The sequence below is a fragment of the Morus notabilis genome, unplaced genomic scaffold (genome assembly GCF_000414095.1).
Source record: "Morus notabilis unplaced genomic scaffold, ASM41409v2 Scaffold409, whole genome shotgun sequence".
Lineage (NCBI taxonomy): Eukaryota > Viridiplantae > Streptophyta > Magnoliopsida > Rosales > Moraceae > Morus > Morus notabilis.
Genome location: NW_010357248.1, coordinates 512,558 through 532,318, shown reverse-complemented (window position 1 = coordinate 532,318; position 19,761 = coordinate 512,558). Strand labels below are relative to the sequence as shown.

The following is a 19,761-nucleotide window of genomic DNA, read 5'->3' as shown; positions in this document are numbered from 1 at the left end:
TGATGTTAAAATCTGAGTTTAAGTTCCCCGTTCAACTCAAGTTTTTAAACTCAAACTTAAATTAATAAACAATATTTTTTCTATTCTTAAAAATACTACTCATTAACTTGAGGGAGTGTGTTTTCTAATTTTTTTTCAAATAAATTAGGGCTTGTTCGATTGCATTTTTGAGTTATGGTGACTTAAATGTAGATCTTGAGTTAAATTTGAGTTGAAATTGTAACTTGAGTTTGTATTTGAATGTGCACATTTGAGTTATGGTTTGAATTGAGAATTTATTTGAGTTTGTATTTGGGTGGGTCAAAACTTAAATTTGTATTTAAATAGCATTTTAATAAAAACTCAATGGTGATGAAAAATTTTAATAGAGTATATGGGTGAAATTTTATTCGTCTCTTCGTTGTAAATACATAGAAAAATAATCATCTCAATCGGAATTAAAACGAAAAAATTATAGCATTTTTAAGAATAGAAAAATTAGTGTTCAATAATTTGAGTTTAAGTTTAGAAACTTGAAAACAAGTCCATGATAAATTCATTCATTACAACAAGTGTCTCTCAAAAAAAAAAAAATTGTTAAAGTGTATAGTGTGGTGTTGGGTAGGTGGGCGTATAGGAATAAAACTAATCTAACGAGGTCCATCGTACCTACCAAACCGACCAAACTCAGCAGCTACCCTTCCAAGTCTCTCTCCATAAACTCAATTCGTCACTCACCAACTTCTGCGTTTTCTCTCTTCTTCTCCAATACATATAATTAAAGTGCAACTTCTGCTATTTCTGTTAATCTTCTCTCCTGTTTCACCGTTTTCTGGGTTCAGTTGAGTAATGAATTTAGCTCTCATTTTCTTCATGTTTGTTTCATTTTATACAGTATATTTGAGTCATTGTTATTCTTTCTCTGTTGGGTATTACGTTAATCTTCCAAATCCAGAAGTTTCAACTTTCTGTTTAAAGAATTGGAATGCATAAGATGCCTTATTCAGATTGCCCATTAGTTTAGTTATTTCAGATTTGTAATGTTTTCGGTCATCCATGTTCTTCATCATTTATCTAGTTTGTTGGCATTCTCATGACCTTTATAAGGATTTTCTGCAGCTTGTTGACTTCAAAGTCAACTGCACATATAAATGGCGCAGGAAGTGGCAAATACAAGTGAAGAGGTAATTCTCTTTTGCTTTCTAGTCGCATTTGTACTTACCTATTAATATTTTTATGCATTTTCAAACATTGGATGATGGTCAAAATTTTTGATATTTTTTTTTTAATCTGAGTCTGAAAAGAAACGACTAAATTTCATTGGTTCATATCAATTTGTCTACAACGCTTGAATAATTGTCCGCGCAATTGTACTGAAGTACTTGGCGTGTATTTTTCCATTTGGATTTTATTTGGTCTATTAAGTTCTTGCAAATGTCTGCTGAAACCAGAAAATGGTATGTTGATCAGAATAAGGATGTTGTTGTAATTGATTATTAGGTTCTTCTTGGAGAAGAAATAGAGCACGTGAGATTGATCACGCTGAACCGGCCGCGTCATTTGAATATCATCTCTTCAAGAGTGGTATGCTCATTGCTCAGCAAATTTCACCCATTTCTTTTGGCAGGTGTTTTTTTTTTTTTGGCCTCCTTGGTTCGCTCTCTAAATTATTTATTCTTTTGTTATAAAAAAAGGTTTCTCTGATAGCAGAATACTTGGAAAAGTGGGAAAAAGATGACAACGCTGAGCTTGTTATAATCAAGGTTAGTTAATTGCTTCCTGATTTCGAACAACAAATTCCTAGTCTGGTTCAAGTTATGGTATGGTCTTGATTAGATATTTGGCTTTGACATATACATTGTAGCCATAAATTTAGACTCTTAATACAGTTTAGTCCCTAATTGTCTTCAGGGAGCGGGCCGGGCTTTTTCAGCTGGTGGAGACTTAAGAATGTTTTATGATGGCAGGACACAAAGTAAGATTTTCATTCAACACCAAACAGCATTATAAAAATCCTAAATCCTATTTTGTGCGCGCATCTCTAAGAGAAAAAACAAGACAGATGGGAGATTGACAGAGATTATTGCAAGTGTAGAAAGCAAACTTACTTGTGATGTACTTTTCTGTGGCAGAGGATTCATGCCTTGAAGTGGCTTATAGATTTTATTGGCTTTGCAATCACATTCATACATACAAGAAAACCCAGGTAATTAAATGGAACAGAAATCTCACCATGGGAATTTGTGATAGAAACAAATGTTCCTGAAAATCTTCTGAAGTCCTTAACTATTGTGAAAGAATGTAACATTGAGATGTTGTTTTTTATCAACAGGTTGCTCTTGCTCATGGAATATCGATAGGTGGAGGTGCATCGTTAATGGTCCCATTGAAGTTCTCGGTTGTCACAGAAAAAACTGTGGGAACTTGGTCCTTGTTCTTGTTTCTTTATACATTTGTGTCTTTGGTTTTGGGCTTCACTTATAGATCTGTATCTCCTGCCCCCTTTTCTTCTTGATGTTCATTTGTGAATTGCTATTTGCTCTTCTGAATAGGTCTTTGCTACTCCAGAAGCAAGTATTGGGTTTCATACTGAATGTGGCTTCTCATACATCCATTCTCATCTCCCTGGGCGTTTGGGTAAGCATGCTTACATAAGGGGAAAGGATCTTCTGCAATTTCTTTTCTATCAATCATTAACATGTGCGGTGTGCATGCAGGTGAATATTTGGCCTTAACAGGAGCAAGGTTAAATGGTAAAGAATTGGTTGCAGCCGGACTGGCGACTCATTTCGTTCCTTTTGAGGTAAATTAGAGACTAGAGAGCAATGAAGTTGCGCGTCTCTTAAGTCTGAAACTAAAATCTTGGAACCAATGCTCAGAATGTTGTCCTACAGCTACCCTTACATACTCATAATTATGGAAAAAATGTTACAATAGAACCAGCTCTCTTCAATCTTTATGATCCAACATATAAATGGAGATAAAAGTTCAATTTATTCCCTAAGAATTGAAATCCTGTATGCGCTGGTGGAATTTTTGTTCAGCGTGTGGACCTAATTATTGCCCTGATGTAGAGTCGTATGCGGGGGAGTTGTTTGGGGTTTTCACACTTGCATGTTTGGTTGTCCTAGTTTTTCTTATATTAGGGGTGCTGATTTTTGTATTTGATAAACAAAGAGTCTGAGAGGTTGAGGGGTGTGGGGTCTTCTTTGTCTTCATAGTCAAATTTTGCAACTAAGAAGGGACATGTCTCTCGCATTGTGGGTGAATCGCTATAGATCTTGTGTGTTCCTGTTTGTCTTTTCTTTTATATTATTATTCCCACTAGTAAAGGATTAGGGTATTTAATTTGTTACAATTATAACACTAGCTTCTTTCTTTGTTGGTTCGTTGTAACCATTCTTTTAAATAGTCTATCATATGTTCACATTGCATAATCTCATATTTGTTGTTGTTTCTTTGCACAAGATTTGACTTTACTTTCTTTGCACAATAGAAAATTCCTGAGCTGGAGAAGCGTTTGGTGAGTTTAAATTCTGGGAACGCTGATGCAGTCAAATCAGCAATTGAAGAATTTTCAGTGGAAGTTGAGCCTGATGAAGACAGTGTCTTAAACAAGTAAGATAACTCAAAAAGTAATGTTTAGCTTTTATTTTCACATGATCTTTAAGAAAACTTAAGGTTCCGGTCCAATATCCATGTTATTTAACTTAGTTTTGCTGCCCTTTCAGGCAGTCAATAATTGATGAGTGCTTCTCCAAGGATACTGTGGCTGAGATTATAGAATCATTTGTAATATCCTTTTTAATCTTATCGGTTGTTTTTGGAGTTACATTGTTATACTATATAGTTTGTTTATGTATTCCCTAGGCTGGTCCATGACACAGAAGCATAATTTCAGGAAGTAGAGTCAAGAAAAGAAGGAAATGGATGGATAGGCCCGGTTCTAAAAGGGCTGAAAAGATCATCCCCAACTGGATTAAAAATCACACTTAGATCAGTAAATATCTCTCCTAGTTTATATTTGGAATAGATGCAAAGCGGATTCATGCTTCTGTTAGCTCTAATTTGTAACTCTACAGATTCGTGAAGGAAGGAAGCAATCATTGTCCGAGTGTCTGAAGAAGGAATTTAGACTAACCATAAACATATTACGATCCACCATATCTGCTGATGTGTATGAGGTAATTTTTCAGCTATGAATATATTGATTCCCAAAACTTTATTACAATGTGCAATCAAGTTTGAGAAATACTCAATGACTGCACCGCTCATGAACTGAGATAAACTTATCTTCTGTCTTGATGGAAAGGGAATTAGAGCTCTCACCATTGACAAGGATAATTCTCCCAAGGTGCTTTCTTGTCTTCTTTCTCTCTCTCTCTCTCTCTCTATCTCTCTCTCTATATATATATATATATATATATATATATATTTGTGTGTGTGTTGTATGTCTAAACCAGATTGATTTGATTCCCAACATATGTGGTGCTTGAATATGATCGATTTTGAAGTAAAAATAATTAAATAAAAAAAAAAAAGCAAGCTATATTCAAAGATGACATGATATGCCCTTCTTTTATGTTAATGATATAGATTGATTTTTTTTTTTTTTAATTGTTATAGTGGGATCCACCAACTCTAGACCAAGTGGATGATGAGAAAATAGACCTAGTATTTAAGCCGTTCGAAGAAAATTTGGAGCTTCAGATTCCAGAGAAGGAAGAGTGCAGGTAACTACTAACTAGGCCCCATCCTTTTCTTTTCTTCACTCTTCGCCCTCGTATATTTAATTACTTCGATAAAACTGCTTCAGCAATCTTTTGGATAAAAAATTGACAGGTGGGATGGTAAATATGAGAATTCAGCCTATGCAAGTCTGAAGGTGACGGGATAAGCAAGTCTGTCATTGGCATCTGCTTGTTATTGTTCATCAAAGTTATTGCTTCTTCCGGAATTGCATCGTGTATATTCATGAAGCTGATTTTACTATTAGCAATGAAAACCAATCACGAATTTCTATCTTTGTAACTTTTTTATCAAATTAAATTTTCATATTTATTTGCCTGTCAACCTCAAGAGAGCGTTGGGAACTTGAGTATGGTAACGTGGTATATGAAACTTGACAAACTTTCCTTTGCAAGCGCATGTATGTGGTCGTTTGTCAATAATATGATCTTCACTAGAATTATGTGGTCGTTTGTCCGGTTCTTTTGGCGCTTTCATTCCCTGGATGTTTTAGTGGATAGGCGAGTTTAATTTTGATAAATTACTTCCTGAATTTAATAATTGCGGAGTATTCCCAAATTTACAAAAAGATCTTTTTTCGGTAAATTTACAAAGGAAGCGCTATAAGATGTGCCCCATCATCATCCCTGATTTTAATTTCTTCCTTCGAACATGCTCAATTGAAGATATTTTATTTAATTCGAAGATAATTATCAGAACTTAAAAGTTTAAGTGAACTCCTCAAGTCGTAAAAGCTAAAATGTTCAGGGGACAACGGGGATTTTCTTATTATTATTATTTTTTTTTTTGTTCTTTTTTTTTTTTTTTTGTTAAGGGGTCGTTTGGAATCTAGATTTTAGAGAGGAAAAGAGGAAAAAAAAAATTTTTTGAGGGAGTGCTTTCTCATGTTTGGAACCAACAAAAGGAGCGGAGAAACAAATAATAGAAAAAAAAGGGGAGAAAAGTTATTAAAGTAAATTTTGGATTTCTTACCCGTTTTGTTTATGGATTAGAACCATGAGATTAATTAAATATGCACACAATGCACGCGGACAAAGTTGAAAAGGACAAAGTGAGAATAACTAAATAACTTAGAAGCCTATGAAACTCCTTGAAAAGATGACCGGAGGGTATCAAAAATAGATGAGGCTGCAGCATTCTGCGAAAATGTTGATTTTAGTCGTCCCAGCAATTCACCGTCTTTAGCCTGAGAGGCAGCATCGGCAGCTTCTTTTGCCATGCCAATCCGTGCATAAGACTGCAAAAATCAAAGATAGCTTTAAGAAAGTGCATCCAGTAGATAGAAGTAATAGTTTAACACTAGTTAGCAGATATTACGTGTATAGAATCCTTATTATGCATGTATGTTGAGTGGGGCATAGGTTGTACCTCTGCTCTCTCTCGAGGATCGGTGAGCTTTGGGATATATTTTAGGGCCTCCCCCTTTTCATCTGCTTCAATGCATGCTTCCACAAATGGCCTAAAACCTGCCAGAAAGGAATTGAACTTCTGTCATGAAGTGGCCAGAAAGAAGCAAAAGTACTTGCATATAGACTCACCATTGGGAAAAAAAAAAAGAGGATGGGGGAGGGGGAAGATTTAATTCAATGGTCATAAATGTATGCTGAGTGCCTCTGGGTGTGTGTATTTGGCTTCTTTTTCTCCAGAAGCCGAGGGGAGGCGGGGTTAGCATGTAAGAGCCGAGGTACATGGGAAAAATAGTGCAAGACCCAAAAAAAAAAAAAAAAAAAAAAAAGAGAGAGAAGTGAAATTAGTGTCAGGTCTCTGATGATTGGAAGCCAAATCCCTTATAAAAAGCCACAAGCCAGTAGCACCGCATACTTGCCAAAATAAAATGATTTATCTTGTTTTCTCATATATAAAAAAAATTGAGCGAGAAATCTTACCAATTGGCGGTCGCTTTTCCCTTGAGAACTTTTCTAAAGCATCCCAATCTCTGATAGTAGACAAAGCAAAAACTTTTAGCCAATACCATCTCTTCTCAGAAACCTGAGACAAATGTAAAGTGAGTACAAAGATATCATTATTCGCAAATTTTGAATTGCAGCCGAATTGACGCAATTAGAAGCCATTATTGTTACAGAATGTGACAATTTTATATCTACTTTTATCCAACAATTCCTGATACAAATTGAACCCCTTTCCCCTCAACACACTTCTCCAAGCCCGTTCTGCTGGTTGGAATGTGTAAGCTACAAACCTTGAATTCTGTTTTCACTTTCATTGCAGCTCGATGATTTCCCAAGACGATACACGTGCGAATTGTATCACTAATACTTGAATCAACAAAAATAGCCTGCTTTGTACTCACTTCTAACTCATGTTGCATTCTGCAGAAACATAAAATTTATAGAGAAAATTATCGTTACACCCTAATGGATATGGAAATTTCTCCGATGGATCTCTGATCCAGCTTCCGGTTTCTCCTCAGCAATGAAAAACTCATGTGCAAGAAGGGAAAAACAAAGTCAAAGAAAAATTGAAACCAAAGTTTCTAAAACTTGACCCATAAAATTACTAGAAACCACATAACATAATTGTGTGAAGTTGAACCACTAGAAGATGCTCTATCTTGAACCCCTGATGCAAGAAAGTGGCACTGTTCTTGATGTTATAAACTTTTAAGTTAAATCAAACAAAGGTGAGTGTCTAAAATTAGCCATATCTGACCTCAAAAGTTTTGAATGCTCTTCGGCAGCCTTTGACTCAAAGGTATGCTCCTTAGTTTCTGAAAACAGGTTTTGCACCTTCTCAATCAATTTTATACGTGGACCAAGAAGTGGGGATCCCTTGCTTGCCATTGGATTTTGTCCAAGGTCCCATGATTCCTTCCACAAAAGAAAAGCGACCTCCTACAATGCCAACAGAAAATTTATGCACAATAATGTCTCATGAGAGGCATTAACAGCAAATTCATAAAGCAAGCAGTTGAAGATTTTACACTTGAAAATTATCTCTGTACATCCGATATAAGGTTGGTTTAAAACTACAAAGCCCAATCACTTTCCAATTCAGTACAAAATAAAAGAAACAATACTTGAGTGGTAGTAGCACAGTGGAAATTTTCATTTCAAGGAAAACAGACTGCTCCACTTACAAATAATATATTGGACAAGGACTTACAGACGATATGTTTTGCCCTTGTCCATATTGGTATCACAACGAATTCAAAACTTCCTAATCTCTACAGAACATTCTTTAGAATGTTTCTCCTATTTTATGTACATTTATACACATAAGACGGACATAGATACAGAACACCCCCCCTTCCTAATCTCTACAGAACATTCTTTAGAATGTTTCTCCTATTTTATGTACATTTATACACATAAGATGGACATAGATACAGAACACCCACCCACCACCCCCCCCCCCCCCCCCCCCCCCGAAAAAAAAAGAACTTACTTGAAGCTGTCCAGTTGATAGAAAGTAGTCCTTTAAGAATTCCTGCTTATAGCACCTAAAGATAAGAGGGGGGAAAAGAAAGGAAGGAAGGAAAAAAGAACAGAAAAAGAACCAGCATCATGTCATGCACACGAGAAGTACATAAATTCTGTACAAGAACAAATTCACCTGAAAACTTCAGAACATGCAAAACGTAATATAAAATGGAAAACCAAATTAAGAAAAAACAAATTATGCTCACCGTGCATACACTATAAATAAATCACGTGCTAGGGTTCTGGCCTGTATCATTCCAAAAAACTCCAGTGGTTGCCTCTACATTAACGAAAGCATAAAACTTTAATTGGATGAAGAAATACATCTGCAGACCTAACTAGAAATTTTTGTTTGTTTCCCATTTAATTTGAATCTTTTTACTGAATCTGGCTGCATAAACATAAATACAAATTAATTTTTGAATATCAACCAAAAAATGATATAAATACAACAAAATTATAAAAGAAAATTTATTATGAAGTATAACCTTTTGCCAGATGTGGAAAAGAACAAGATAAACAAGGTCAGTATCACCACATTCAGTTGCCTTGATTAAAGCTATATCTTCTTCTCCTATGCTTAACAACAGAGGAACCTGGAGAAAAAGACTAGTGAGAAAAAAGACTTACACGAGCAATGTTTTAATAATATGCTCTTCTGATTGGAATGCAATAGAATTTAGCAACTGAAAGCAAAACCATGTCCTTTTTTAAGGGGAAAACGAAGTCCTTTTCACCCAAAATGCATACATAAATATATATATATATATATGTAGTTTCATATTTACTCTTTAGGTAACATAGAAAAGAAGACAAAAATTAACATAAAAGGACCTGTTTTGAGGAACGTGGTTCGTGTTCAACAAGCATGGCAGCTAGCTTTCGACGGCCACTTTTATCAGCATGAGCAGCAACTGCTGCATATGATATCCCTTTGCACAACTTTAACTGAAAAAACAATAAAAAATTCAAATTTTAAACGGCTATTTCTTAAACAATACAGTGGAAATATCAAACAAGATTTCTTTCTTTTCAATTTTTTGTTTTTTCTTTTCCGCTAATAAGAAACAGGAAGATTGACCTTATCAAGTAAAATTTCAAGGAGAACGGCATCAGGAATTGCCAATGAAGCAGTTATCTTCGAGCAGGTCCAATGCATTATCACCACCTCCTATATCAAGCCAATTAGAGAAAAGAATATAAATTGCTGAGCTGCTTGTACAATCCAAATAGAAGGCGAAAACCCATATCAACGTCATGAAGAAGCTAAATTAGTAGAAAAATGAGTGGCTACGGGCTATAGAGTATTACAATGTCCAAGTATTAGTGTCTAAAATCTTACTTGATTCATGCCTAGGTACTCTGAGATCCGTAATGCAAGAAGGTGTTGGTGGGCATTAATCAACCGACTAATCAGAACAGATGGTGTAAGCAACTGCAGGCAACAAGTTATTCATTACAGGAACAAGAAACAAGATTGAGCAATGAAGATTTAAACCAATAACTTAAACAGTAAGCTGTGGGGACCTTATATTGTTGTATGCTAAGTGGGATGCCAATCTCATGGTTACGAACAGCATTTAAGACTCGCAAAATTTTGCTCATCTCTTGAATCCGATCACGTTGAAAATTGCTGCCAAAGCCAACTGGATATCATTAATGGGAGAACAAAAATAAAATAAAAAAATCTTTGCTCTTCTGCATATTCTAGATGCTAAAAGGGGCACAATTTCAGAACAGTACTACAAGCTCAACTTTTCAGGCAAGAATGGCATGGATACACCGTTTGAATCTTCACAAGCACATGCGCAAATCCATGTAAATGAATTGACGCTATTCTATTTGACTATAAGTATAATATTTTAGCCCTAATCTAGAAAACACTATGCAAAACACTCACAATCACTCCAAGTTTTTTTTTTTTTTTTCAATTTTTGTGATGAATAATTTCTTTCAAGTTCAACAGCTACCGAAATATCAAAGCAGACTAACCTGCAAAAGGCTTGTCCATAGCTTGCCGCTCTTAACAATGTTCGTTGACGCAAAATATCAAACTCATGACCCGCAGCGTCAATACATGCTTCAACAGCCTCAGGCAAGGACAACCCAATCAATCTCAAATTTTCATCTGCCTGATAAACAACATGAAATCAGACATTTATCATGAGGGATATTAGAATCAGATGCTCCTAAAGACATTCTTGCCCCCCGCATGATAAACTCTAAATATGAGCATAAGTAATCTGCTATGAAGCGAAAAATAAATCCTTAGACAGGTCACAGCACAAAACATAAAAGATAAACAGAATGATGAAAAATTATGCAAATAAACAATTAAAATGCTGATACCGTAGTGTGGTTTGCCTTAACTAATAGAGGGCAACTGTTTTTGTTTGCCCAAAAGTCTACCTTGGCACTTCGTCTGTCAAAATGATCCAACGCATCATACAATAAAGCTGCAGGCGATGTGCTTCCAATCTTAAAGATAGACTCGGTGGAATCGGGAACCCGTTGTAGAAATTCCATACTTGAGTTGGACAATATCCTCACCCCATCACACTCGGGGATAAGGACTATTGGTTCATCGTAAAAGTAGCGCACTGGATCCCCTATAGGCCCCATCATCAAGAGCATGTCATCCCAATAAAGCAACACAGAGTCCATCCCACACCATGACAGCTGCTCCGGAGGAAGGGCCGACTGTATAAGGCGAAATTTAATAAACTTAAAACACAGGCAGTACATGCCACACTCATAGTGAAAACTAGACACAAAACCAGGACAAAGATGGACCATATCAAGAACAGTGGAGATCAATTTTGAGAGTTCGCAATTCACATTACAAATTTGCATTTTCAATTAGCTCAAACATAATTGCATCATTGAGAAATGAGCACCACTAATTACTATGCATCACAATCAATTTTTATCAACATTGGTTTTTAACCAATCTCATAGTCAGTCACATTCAAACACAGCATTGATAATTCTCATCATTATAACAGATAACGTTTAGAATTTTTTTTTCCCCAAAAAATAGGAATAATAACACATTGCGAATTCAGCATAACAAAAGTTCAGAAATTTACTTCACATTCTTGCTCCATAATGACTTGGCGCATATCAGAGGTCAAGACCAAAAGCCGTCCGTCGTGCGTGAACGACGCGAGCCACTGACCGTCGCACGAGACCGCCATTTTCTGCAGAGGCCCGCGCAGAACCTCAAACCCTAGCTGCTGAACTCCGTCCTCTTCCACAGCCAATACATAGGCCTCCCCGACCCCAAGCAGCACCTCCACATTTCCGGACATCGTGTACTGCGGTTCGATCACCGCCATACAATGCGGCGGCTCCTCGATCCCGGTATCGGCCAATTGAGAGGACTTAGGGTTCTTGAAATCGGAGATGCAGAACAGCTGATTGGATTCCGTGATGCAGACCAATCCGTTGCCCCAGAAGACGCAGTCGACGACGTTCTGCTCGAAGCACTCCTTCCCCATGGAGATGTTGGGTTCGAGGAGCTTGGCATAGACGTTGTAGCGGTAGACGGTACCGTCCTGGACGACGCAGGCGAGGGTTTGGTCGTCGGTCCAGGACATGGCGACGAGGCGGCCGCCGGGGTTCTTCCAGACGGTCTCGGAGAGGAGGACGCCGGCTGAGTTGAAGATGCGGAGCTTGCGGAGGGCGGACTCCGAGTGAAGCTGGACGATCTTCGAGTCGTCCCGGATGACGGCGATCGGGCCGCCGAAAGGAGCGCAGGCGACTCTGTTGCGGCTCAGGTCCACGTGGAGCCACCCCATTCGGTAGAGCTCGGGCTTCCGGTAGTACCGGTTATAGAGAAGCTGCCACTCCGCGGCGACCGAGACGTTCGCCATCGCCGGAGGATTTGAGTTTGGTGGGTTTTCGTGATTTTTTAGATGTTTGAAATCATTTGATTTTGATCGGAGTAAGGAAGAAGGTTCGGTTTTCAGTGGATTTTTTTTTAACTGTTTTTTCAGAGAATGGAGAAGGAAAGGAACGTTAAGAAAAGAGCACAGAAATACAAAGGACGAGAAAAGGAAAAGAGAACTTGAAAGAGCTTCCTATCGGCCTACATCATGTTCATGACAAGTATAATTTAGGCCACGTTCGCTTGCCCGATTAAGTTTTTAATTTGAATTAAAATGTGTTATTTTTTAAAAAATTTTAACTGTAATAAAAAATTATATATAATATTTTTTGAGAGATTTTAACTATAAAATTTAAAATTAAAAACTCAAATACGAGGTACTTATTTTTTTAAACAAATAAAAATTTTGAATCAGAATCATGATTTTAATTTTAGAACTCTTATACCAAACACTTTACAAATAAATACTGATTTAAACACCATAAGAATCCTCAAAAATCATACCCTTAGGATCCTCAACGCTCTTTTTTAATATCACCACTATGGCATGTTTACTTACCAAGATTGAAGAATGGGAGTCAATCACATGTTTACTTGCTCTTTTTTATCCTGGAAGGAATGAGAGTGAGATTGGTGGATTCCACTTAAATTTGGGATTGAGGAATATGATTGGAACTCCCATGCCCCCTAGGCCTGTAAGTCGACTGGGTAGAACCAGCCTTGGGCATGAAATTGGGCCGAGCCGTAATGTGCGGGGTGAAAAAGATTTGGGCCGCAACACTTCTTTAAGCCAACAAATCCGTAACCCTTCAGATTACCTCGGGGTGACCGGGTTGGTCGGATTGAGCCTTCATGTTGGGGTTCTTGCAATTAAGCCCATTATCATTGGCCAAAGAAAACGTTGGGATTGGGGGCCTTCACGTTGGGGTTCTTGTAATTAAGCCCATTATCATTGCCCAGAGAAAATGTTAAGATTGGGGGACTTTACATTGGAATTGGGCTTGGTCAAAGAAAACGTTAGAATTGGGCCAAAGAAAACGTTAGAATTGGGCTGATTTCTTTCTTTGTGCTGATAAATTCGGCCAGGGTAGGGGCAATATCGGGTTCTTTGAATCTGCCCCGTGACCCTACCCGCACTTTGCGGGTTGGGCATTATTGCTACCACAAAAAGAAAAAAAAATCCCACTATTTTCGGGTAGGTAGGGTCGGCTCGGGCGGGTTCGACTTGAATTCTTACACCCCTAATGCCCCCTTGGGATTGAGACTCTCATTCCTAATATTAATATTAATTTACTATTATACCCTTATTTTACTTATAAATATACAATTAAAAATAAAATTCAAAAAATAATAAATGCAACATATATTTATTATTTTAGTACCCAATTATTAGACTAAATATTTTAATTATGATTAATTTTAATATAATAAGTACATAATATATTTTTAAAATTGAAAATATCAAATTGATTTAAGGGGTATATTAGTACTTTTACACTTTTTCACACTTTTTCATTCTGATTTTAGGTGTAAGTAAACGTATGAATGAGATTTGAAATGACTCCGATTCAGAATCTTATCACTAAGTAAACAGCTTATTTTAACTCTGATTTCTCACTCCAAATCCTACCCACTCCGAATCCTGCCCACTCCGATTCATGCTCATTCCGATTACGCGTAGGTAAACATACTACTAGTCCATACTTAGGACTTTATCAGTAGTCCTTATTTAGGTCTCATTTATTTTACCAATTTGAGTTTTTTTATAGTTAAAAGTTCTCATAAAAAATTACATTTAACTTTTTTTTACTAAAGTAAAACTTCACATAAAATTACAACTTAATTTGAATTGAAAATTTAAATTCGTAAATTGAATGAGCCAGAGATATGAAGGCCCCGTTCATTTCGCTGATTCGAGTTTTTTTACAGTAAAAAATTCTCACAAATAATCACATCTAACTTTTTTGCTACAGTAAAAAGCTCTCACATAAAGTCACATCTCAACTCGAATCAACGAACTAAACGGGCCCGAAGTTTCAAGGCAAGGAGCGTTTATGTAGAAAGTTTTTCTTCTTTTTTTATATATTTATTTATTTACTTTCATAGAAACATAATAAATTAATGAGTTTTTAGAATGATGTGGCAAATTGGCTCCGTTTGGTAGTGATTTTGAGAAGCTAAAAGCACTTTTTTTTTCCTAAAAAATGTGTTTGATAAACACATAAAAACAAATTCTTGAAGAATCTAAAAGCTATTTTCAGGTTGAAATCAGAAGCAGCTCAATTGCTGCTTCTGATTTCAGATTATGCGGGAATCTCTTAAGTTCATTAATGAAATTTTTGTTCTTCCCAAAATAACCCTCAAATCTGAAACTCTCTTCGTGATTTCAAGCTAGTGTACGGTACGCAATGCAAAACCCTAGCTCTTATGTTCATAGCAATATAGCTGGGTTTGTGAATCTGTTGGAGGTCTGGAAGTTGGCGAATCCGCAGCCGGCGATCGTCTGGGCGTCGTCGAGTTCGGTTTACGGGCTGAATTCGAAGGTACCGTTCTCGGAGAGGGACCGGACTGATCAGCCGGCGAGTCTCTACGCGGCAACGAAGAAGGCCGGTGAAGAGATTGCTCGCACTTATAACCATATCTACGGGCTTTCGATTACTGGATTGAGGTTTTTCACGGTTTATGGACCTTGGGGAAGGCCAGACATGGCGTATTTCTCTTTCAGTAAGAATATTCTGAAGAGGAAGTAGATCACGATCTTTGAAGCGCTTAATCATGGGACTGTGGCGAGGGATTTCACCTACATTGATGATATAGTGAAGGGCTGTTTGGCGGCTTTGGACACGGCGAAGAAAAGCACTGGGAGTGGCGGGAAGAAGAGAGGAATGCTCAGTTGAGGGTCTTCAATTTGGGGAATACTTCACCGGTGCCGGTGACACAGCTTGTGAGGATATTGTAGAACCTTTTGAAGGTGAAGGCCAAGACGAAGGTCTTGCCTCTGCCGAGAAATGGAGATGTGAAGTTTACTCATGCCAATATAAGTTTGGCCTACAGAGAACTTGGGTATAAGCCCACAACCGATTTGGAGACTGGATTGAAGAAGTTTGTGCGTTGGTACCTTAATTACTACCAAAATTCCAATAAGAGTTCCTGGTGAATTCAAAGATATGGGTTTGATTGATTGATTGTTATCTCATTCCATTTGCTAGCTTTGCTCAATAGCTTTATCATACTCGTGATATTGTCATGAAAAGATTAATGGTGTCCTTATACGGATTAGTTTGCTATTTGAGGGCACTGGGTTGCAGGGGGATACTTGATAATCTTTATCAAAGGAAAACTGGTGGGATCTTTGATTGTTTTTCCACATGTTGCTTCTTTAAGATGTCGTTTCTAGCTTAGAAGCTGTACACACAGTTCATGACTGATAGACCACAATGATAATGCTGGTTGGTGGATTAATTTTTATCTGGATGTCACTTGAATAAAAATAGAATTTTGCTGCAAATGCAATTGCTAGAAGCTACTTCATCTTGTGTTATTATATGTGTTATTATATATATATATATATGTTTAAATTGTGTTCTTATTTTTGTATTGATTGATTTTATGTTCTGCATAATTGAACTTATAACTTGGAGAACCTTTAGTTCACAACATTGCTCTTAATTGTGGATCAGAACGAATCATATTTTATGGTTGTGCTTTTCCATCCTTTGTTGATAACTTGAACACTTTGATATTTTACAGTGTTGGCCCTCTTGCTGGGTTTAAAGCCTTTGCTATTATTCATGGAATGGAAGTATAGAACAATTGTTACTGCGCTTTTACTAAATTTAACTCGTTTAGTCGCATTTCTGACAATATAATGTTGATTTTGGATTGAAAAACTACTAAATTGTCTTCGTTGGAGTTTGGTTTGGCAGTTCATCATTACTGTGTTCTAGTGCCTACTTTCTTAGCAGTTTCCTAACACGCTTGGTTGGGTAATGTATTTATAGTATCTTCAATCTTGTTATAATTTCCTCGACATAACGTGGTTGGTTTTGCTTTCTTGGTTACTAATTCCCTTGATCGTTTTGAACCTATGAGAACAAGTTTACACGCTCAGGACTATTTATTTCAGAGATGATACTGAAAAATCACGAAAATTTACATTTTTGGATGCCCTGTTTGCTTTGATGATTAAGAGATGGTTACGTAACCTTGTGAGAGGTAGAGTTTTTGTTTCTAAGCTTCGTGTTAGCAAAAAATTGACCTCATATTATCTTGTGCCGCAAATAGAAAGTGACTGAAGAAGTTCAGATTAATCTTGAATGTGAATGTTTAACATTCTTGACAATATTGAGTGTCTTGTGGATTAGTATTATGTGAAATCTATAAGCAATCTCTTTAAGATATTGACATTTGTAATACAAACAAACTTAGGCAGAGGTTGCTTCTTATCAACTCTGTAATTACGTAAGTGTGTGTGGATATGAATATGTTTGAAATGTTCTTTATTTGTGGTCATATAATTAATTATCATTTGACTTTGCTCGTTTCTTGGCATGAAACTGCCACCATATTGACAGAAACTGCCACAATATTTTGTTGCTATCCTATAGAGTGATTTAATTACCTTGTATCTTGTTGTTATCTTCTTGTAATTAAATGAATTGTTCATAAAGGCTCATCTTTCGAATACCAGACTCTTTCTGTTGTTTGGTTATCATGTTAGTGTGTTTGTCTTCCATTTCTAACCTTTCCTGCAAGCTTGTGTTGACGATAGTCTCGGATGGGCTTCATCTGTATTTCCCACAAACGAGGTCAGGTCTCGTTCCGCACCGAAGTTACCGAGGGATCAGTGATTTGGGAAATTTGGTGCGCCAATGGAGAATTTTGCAATTTCATTTCTCACTGGGAAGTCTTTGCTATTTAATTGGGGCTTAATTTTGGACAACTACCTTTGTATGGATTTTGGGCACATTTCCCCCAATAGGAAGTAGTGAAAGGAAATTAAAAAACTATTGATTAGTGAGAGCGAAAAAGAATTAAAAATTCAGCTTCCCCTTTCTGTCCGCAGAGTCTCTCTCCAATGACTTGCAAGTGGTTCTAAGCTATTGATCTTTTACTTTTGCTAACAAACAAACAAATTGATGTTTTTAAGAAATAGCTTTAATCAACACATATCGCATCGTCTTTTGCATCGATTTATTTGTTTTTGGTTGAATAAAAATAAAAGGTTACACTTATGGTGAAGAAAGGTTATATTCTTCCACATGGCATGTAATTATCACCACGTTTCTGTTTTCTACAAATAAAATTTCCTTTTTAAGTTGTATAAGTTAGTTTTCTTGGGGCTTTATTTTATGTTTTGAATGTGGAACGCTGATTTTTTTTTCTTAATTACTCATATTTTTATTGTTAAAAAATCATATTTTTTTATTCTGATTAGTTTTGCCTTCTCCTTAAAAAAATCAATCTATTATTGATTTTAAAAAAATAAAAAATAAAAAAATCAATCTATATAATATATTAAGAGTTAATGTCAATTTTGACCCTCGTACTATGCTTCTTGTTCCATTTAGACCCTAAAATTTTAAAATGTTAGAAAGTGTTGCATAAATTATGCTCCTTATCCCATGTTTTATCCCTTTGAATCAACCATTACCATATTACACTCAAATGCTTAGTTAATAAAAGTATTTTAAATGAATCACACCTAAATAAATTCAAAAATTGAAAAAGAAAATAAATATATATTTTTTCTACACAAGCTTCTTGGCTAATAAAATAAATCAAATTTATTTAAATTCACCTAGTAATTTGCCTAAAATATCTTTTTAAATCAGTGATACGAGTTCACACAATTAAACAAATATTTTTAAATACCAAAAATAATTATATATATTTAAATTTCATATCATGTTTATTTTGGTCATTTTACATACCCACAGCAATTCTACTTCAAAATTTACCAAACGCTATTTACTGATTTTGGAACCAGCACAGCTACTATAATTACAATTTATCAAACACTCAACTACTTTTTAGAACAGCTGCTTTTTCTTTCAGCACAGCTAAAAACACTTTTTTTAAAATCCACAGCATTATCAAACTAAGCCAAAAACTTGCTCTCCTCTTCGACTTCGTTCCATCTTCAAGCTTTCCTTGCATGTGGTGGGTTCCTACTTTTCCCTTTTTCTTGGAATGGAACTGAAAGTTAAGGCTCGACACGTCATTTTTGGAGATGAAAAAGTTGGCTTTTGCAGCTGATGCAAAACAGGTTGTTGTCGATCATTTTCTCAAACTTTCTTTGGCAGAATGGCCTTGTCCTGCTTCCAAATCCCTGTTATTTTGTACTCCGCATTGTTTTACTGCTGTAATAAGATTTGATGTAATTTGATTACTCAGATAATATAATGAATTCTGTGTATGAATAAAATCCTACTTCATTAACTTATTGAATGTGACTATTCGTATGAAAAAAGAGAGAGGAACGATTTTACAGTGGTTCGGACCAATCATGTCCTACGTCTACTGTTTATTACATTTATTCGATCTCTAATTGCTATGTACAAAGATGAACATCAAATCTCCAAACTCTTCTTTTTCTTTTTTCTTTTTTTTTTTTTGACCTATTTACATATAGTACTTTCGCAAATGCAAAGCGTTCCATGTACTTGGAATCCTTCTGTCCGGTTCTGTAATAGATTTCAGACTAAATATTTAAGACTATAAGAACCTTTCTCATGAAGTTCTACAACTTCATACAGTCCTTCCAATGTCGGACCTAATTTTCCGTCATTAGGCTTTTTAGTCTTTTCTATCACTTACCTCGAAACCCAGTCCCCAATCTTGAATACCTTTCTTCTACATGTTTATTGTAAAATTTGGTTGCTTCTTGCTGATATGCCTGAAGCCTTATCACAACTATCTCTCTTTCTTCATCAATCAAGTTGAGATTCTGATTCAATATTTCTCATTTTCTTCAGATTCTATTATGCCATCTGACTCTTCAAAGTTGGGAATCCAACTTCCGTCGGAATCACAGCTTATGTCCCATATATCATTGCAAACGGAGTTTCCCCAGTTGATCACCTCGTCGTTGGTCTGTGTGCCTATAAGATGCTTGGGAGTTCTCCTCCCCATGCTCTCATTTCTTTTAACTCTTATTCTTAATTAATATCGTTTTTAATCAATAAATATATTAACAAAAAATAATGACTAATTAATATTCCTGGTGAAATACTTCATATGTAGACCCGACAAATGTCAATAGTAATGTTATATTTGTACCCAAAAAATGAGAAAATAACATATTTAATGTATAATTTTATGTTGTGGTGCAATGTATAATGTTCTTTTAAATACTATATCTACTAATATGTTTGAAATTAAATTTTTTTATTGGTTAACACAGCTAGTTTTTGTTCAATCCCATCAAAATAGCTGGAGAGAAATGCGAAAGAATATCATCTTCACAAAGCTTGACCACTTCATCACGTAAAATCATGCTCGACGGAATAGAAATCTAAAATTTAAAACTCAAGTGGTTCAGACAACAAATGGGACTTGTTAGCCAAGAGCATGTTCTCTTCAACCACACAATCAGAGCCAACATTGCTTATGGCAAGGAAGCCAACGTCGCTGAGTCTGAAATTCTCTATGTGGCACAATTGGCTAATACCCACAACTTCATTAGTAGTTTACAACAGGTAA

The 19,761-nt window shown here is 36.1% G+C and overlaps 2 protein-coding genes and 1 pseudogene across 3 annotated transcripts; 2 read left to right on the top strand and 1 right to left on the bottom strand.

The window, feature by feature from the left end:
• Positions 1-574: 574 nt before the first annotated feature.
• Positions 575-5,177, top strand: LOC21403811 (3-hydroxyisobutyryl-CoA hydrolase-like protein 5). Its single transcript, XM_024167631.1, has 16 exons — positions 575-821; positions 1,099-1,163; positions 1,480-1,563; positions 1,674-1,742; positions 1,891-1,954; positions 2,112-2,185; positions 2,312-2,395; positions 2,532-2,616; positions 2,697-2,782; positions 3,476-3,597; positions 3,711-3,771; positions 3,881-3,979; positions 4,062-4,163; positions 4,292-4,333; positions 4,606-4,712; positions 4,822-5,177. Exons 2-16 carry the CDS (start codon positions 1,131-1,133, stop codon positions 4,874-4,876), a joined length of 1,167 nt encoding a protein of 388 aa, XP_024023399.1. The 5' UTR covers positions 575-821; positions 1,099-1,130; the 3' UTR covers positions 4,877-5,177.
• A 508-nt stretch (positions 5,178-5,685) lies between these two features.
• Positions 5,686-12,259, bottom strand: LOC21403810 (protein VACUOLELESS1). 2 transcript variants are annotated; one of them, XM_010089558.2, is made up of 15 exons: positions 11,258-12,259; positions 10,578-10,868; positions 10,161-10,300; positions 9,696-9,801; positions 9,511-9,603; positions 9,250-9,339; positions 9,003-9,116; positions 8,657-8,764; positions 8,375-8,448; positions 8,134-8,188; positions 7,399-7,580; positions 6,929-7,058; positions 6,615-6,717; positions 6,097-6,194; positions 5,686-5,965 (listed from the first exon to the last, which is right to left on the bottom strand). In XM_010089558.2, exons 1-15 carry the CDS (start codon positions 12,041-12,043, stop codon positions 5,807-5,809), a joined length of 2,529 nt encoding a protein of 842 aa, XP_010087860.1. In that variant the 5' UTR covers positions 12,044-12,259; the 3' UTR covers positions 5,686-5,806. The 2 variants fall into 2 exon arrangements, 1 of the variants encoding a protein (XP_010087860.1); XR_002902458.1 differs by lacking the exon at positions 5,686-5,965 and adding an exon at positions 6,267-6,368 and having other exon boundaries at positions 6,116-6,194.
• Positions 12,260-14,432: 2,173 nt separating this feature from the next.
• LOC21403809 lies at positions 14,433-15,527 on the top strand (annotated as a pseudogene).
• Positions 15,528-19,761: the final 4,234 nt, after the last annotated feature.

Coding starts and splice junctions, on each gene's coding strand:
- LOC21403811 (XM_024167631.1), top strand. CDS start 1,131: ATGGCGCAGGAAGTGGCAAATACAAGTGAAGAG. Junction 1,955..2,111: donor TTATGATGGCAGGACACAAA/GTAAGATTTTCA, acceptor TTTCTGTGGCAG/AGGATTCATGCCTTGAAGTG. Junction 4,334..4,605: donor ACAAGGATAATTCTCCCAAG/GTGCTTTCTTGT, acceptor TAATTGTTATAG/TGGGATCCACCAACTCTAGA.
- LOC21403810 (XM_010089558.2), bottom strand. CDS start 12,043: ATGGCGAACGTCTCGGTCGCCGCGGAGTGGCAGCTTCTCTATAACCGG. Junction 9,802..10,160: donor TATGGACAAGCCTTTTGCAG/GTTAGTCTGCTT, acceptor TGGCTTTGGCAG/CAATTTTCAACGTGATCGGA. Junction 8,449..8,656: donor TTTTCCACATCTGGCAAAAG/GTTATACTTCAT, acceptor TCGTTAATGTAG/AGGCAACCACTGGAGTTTTT.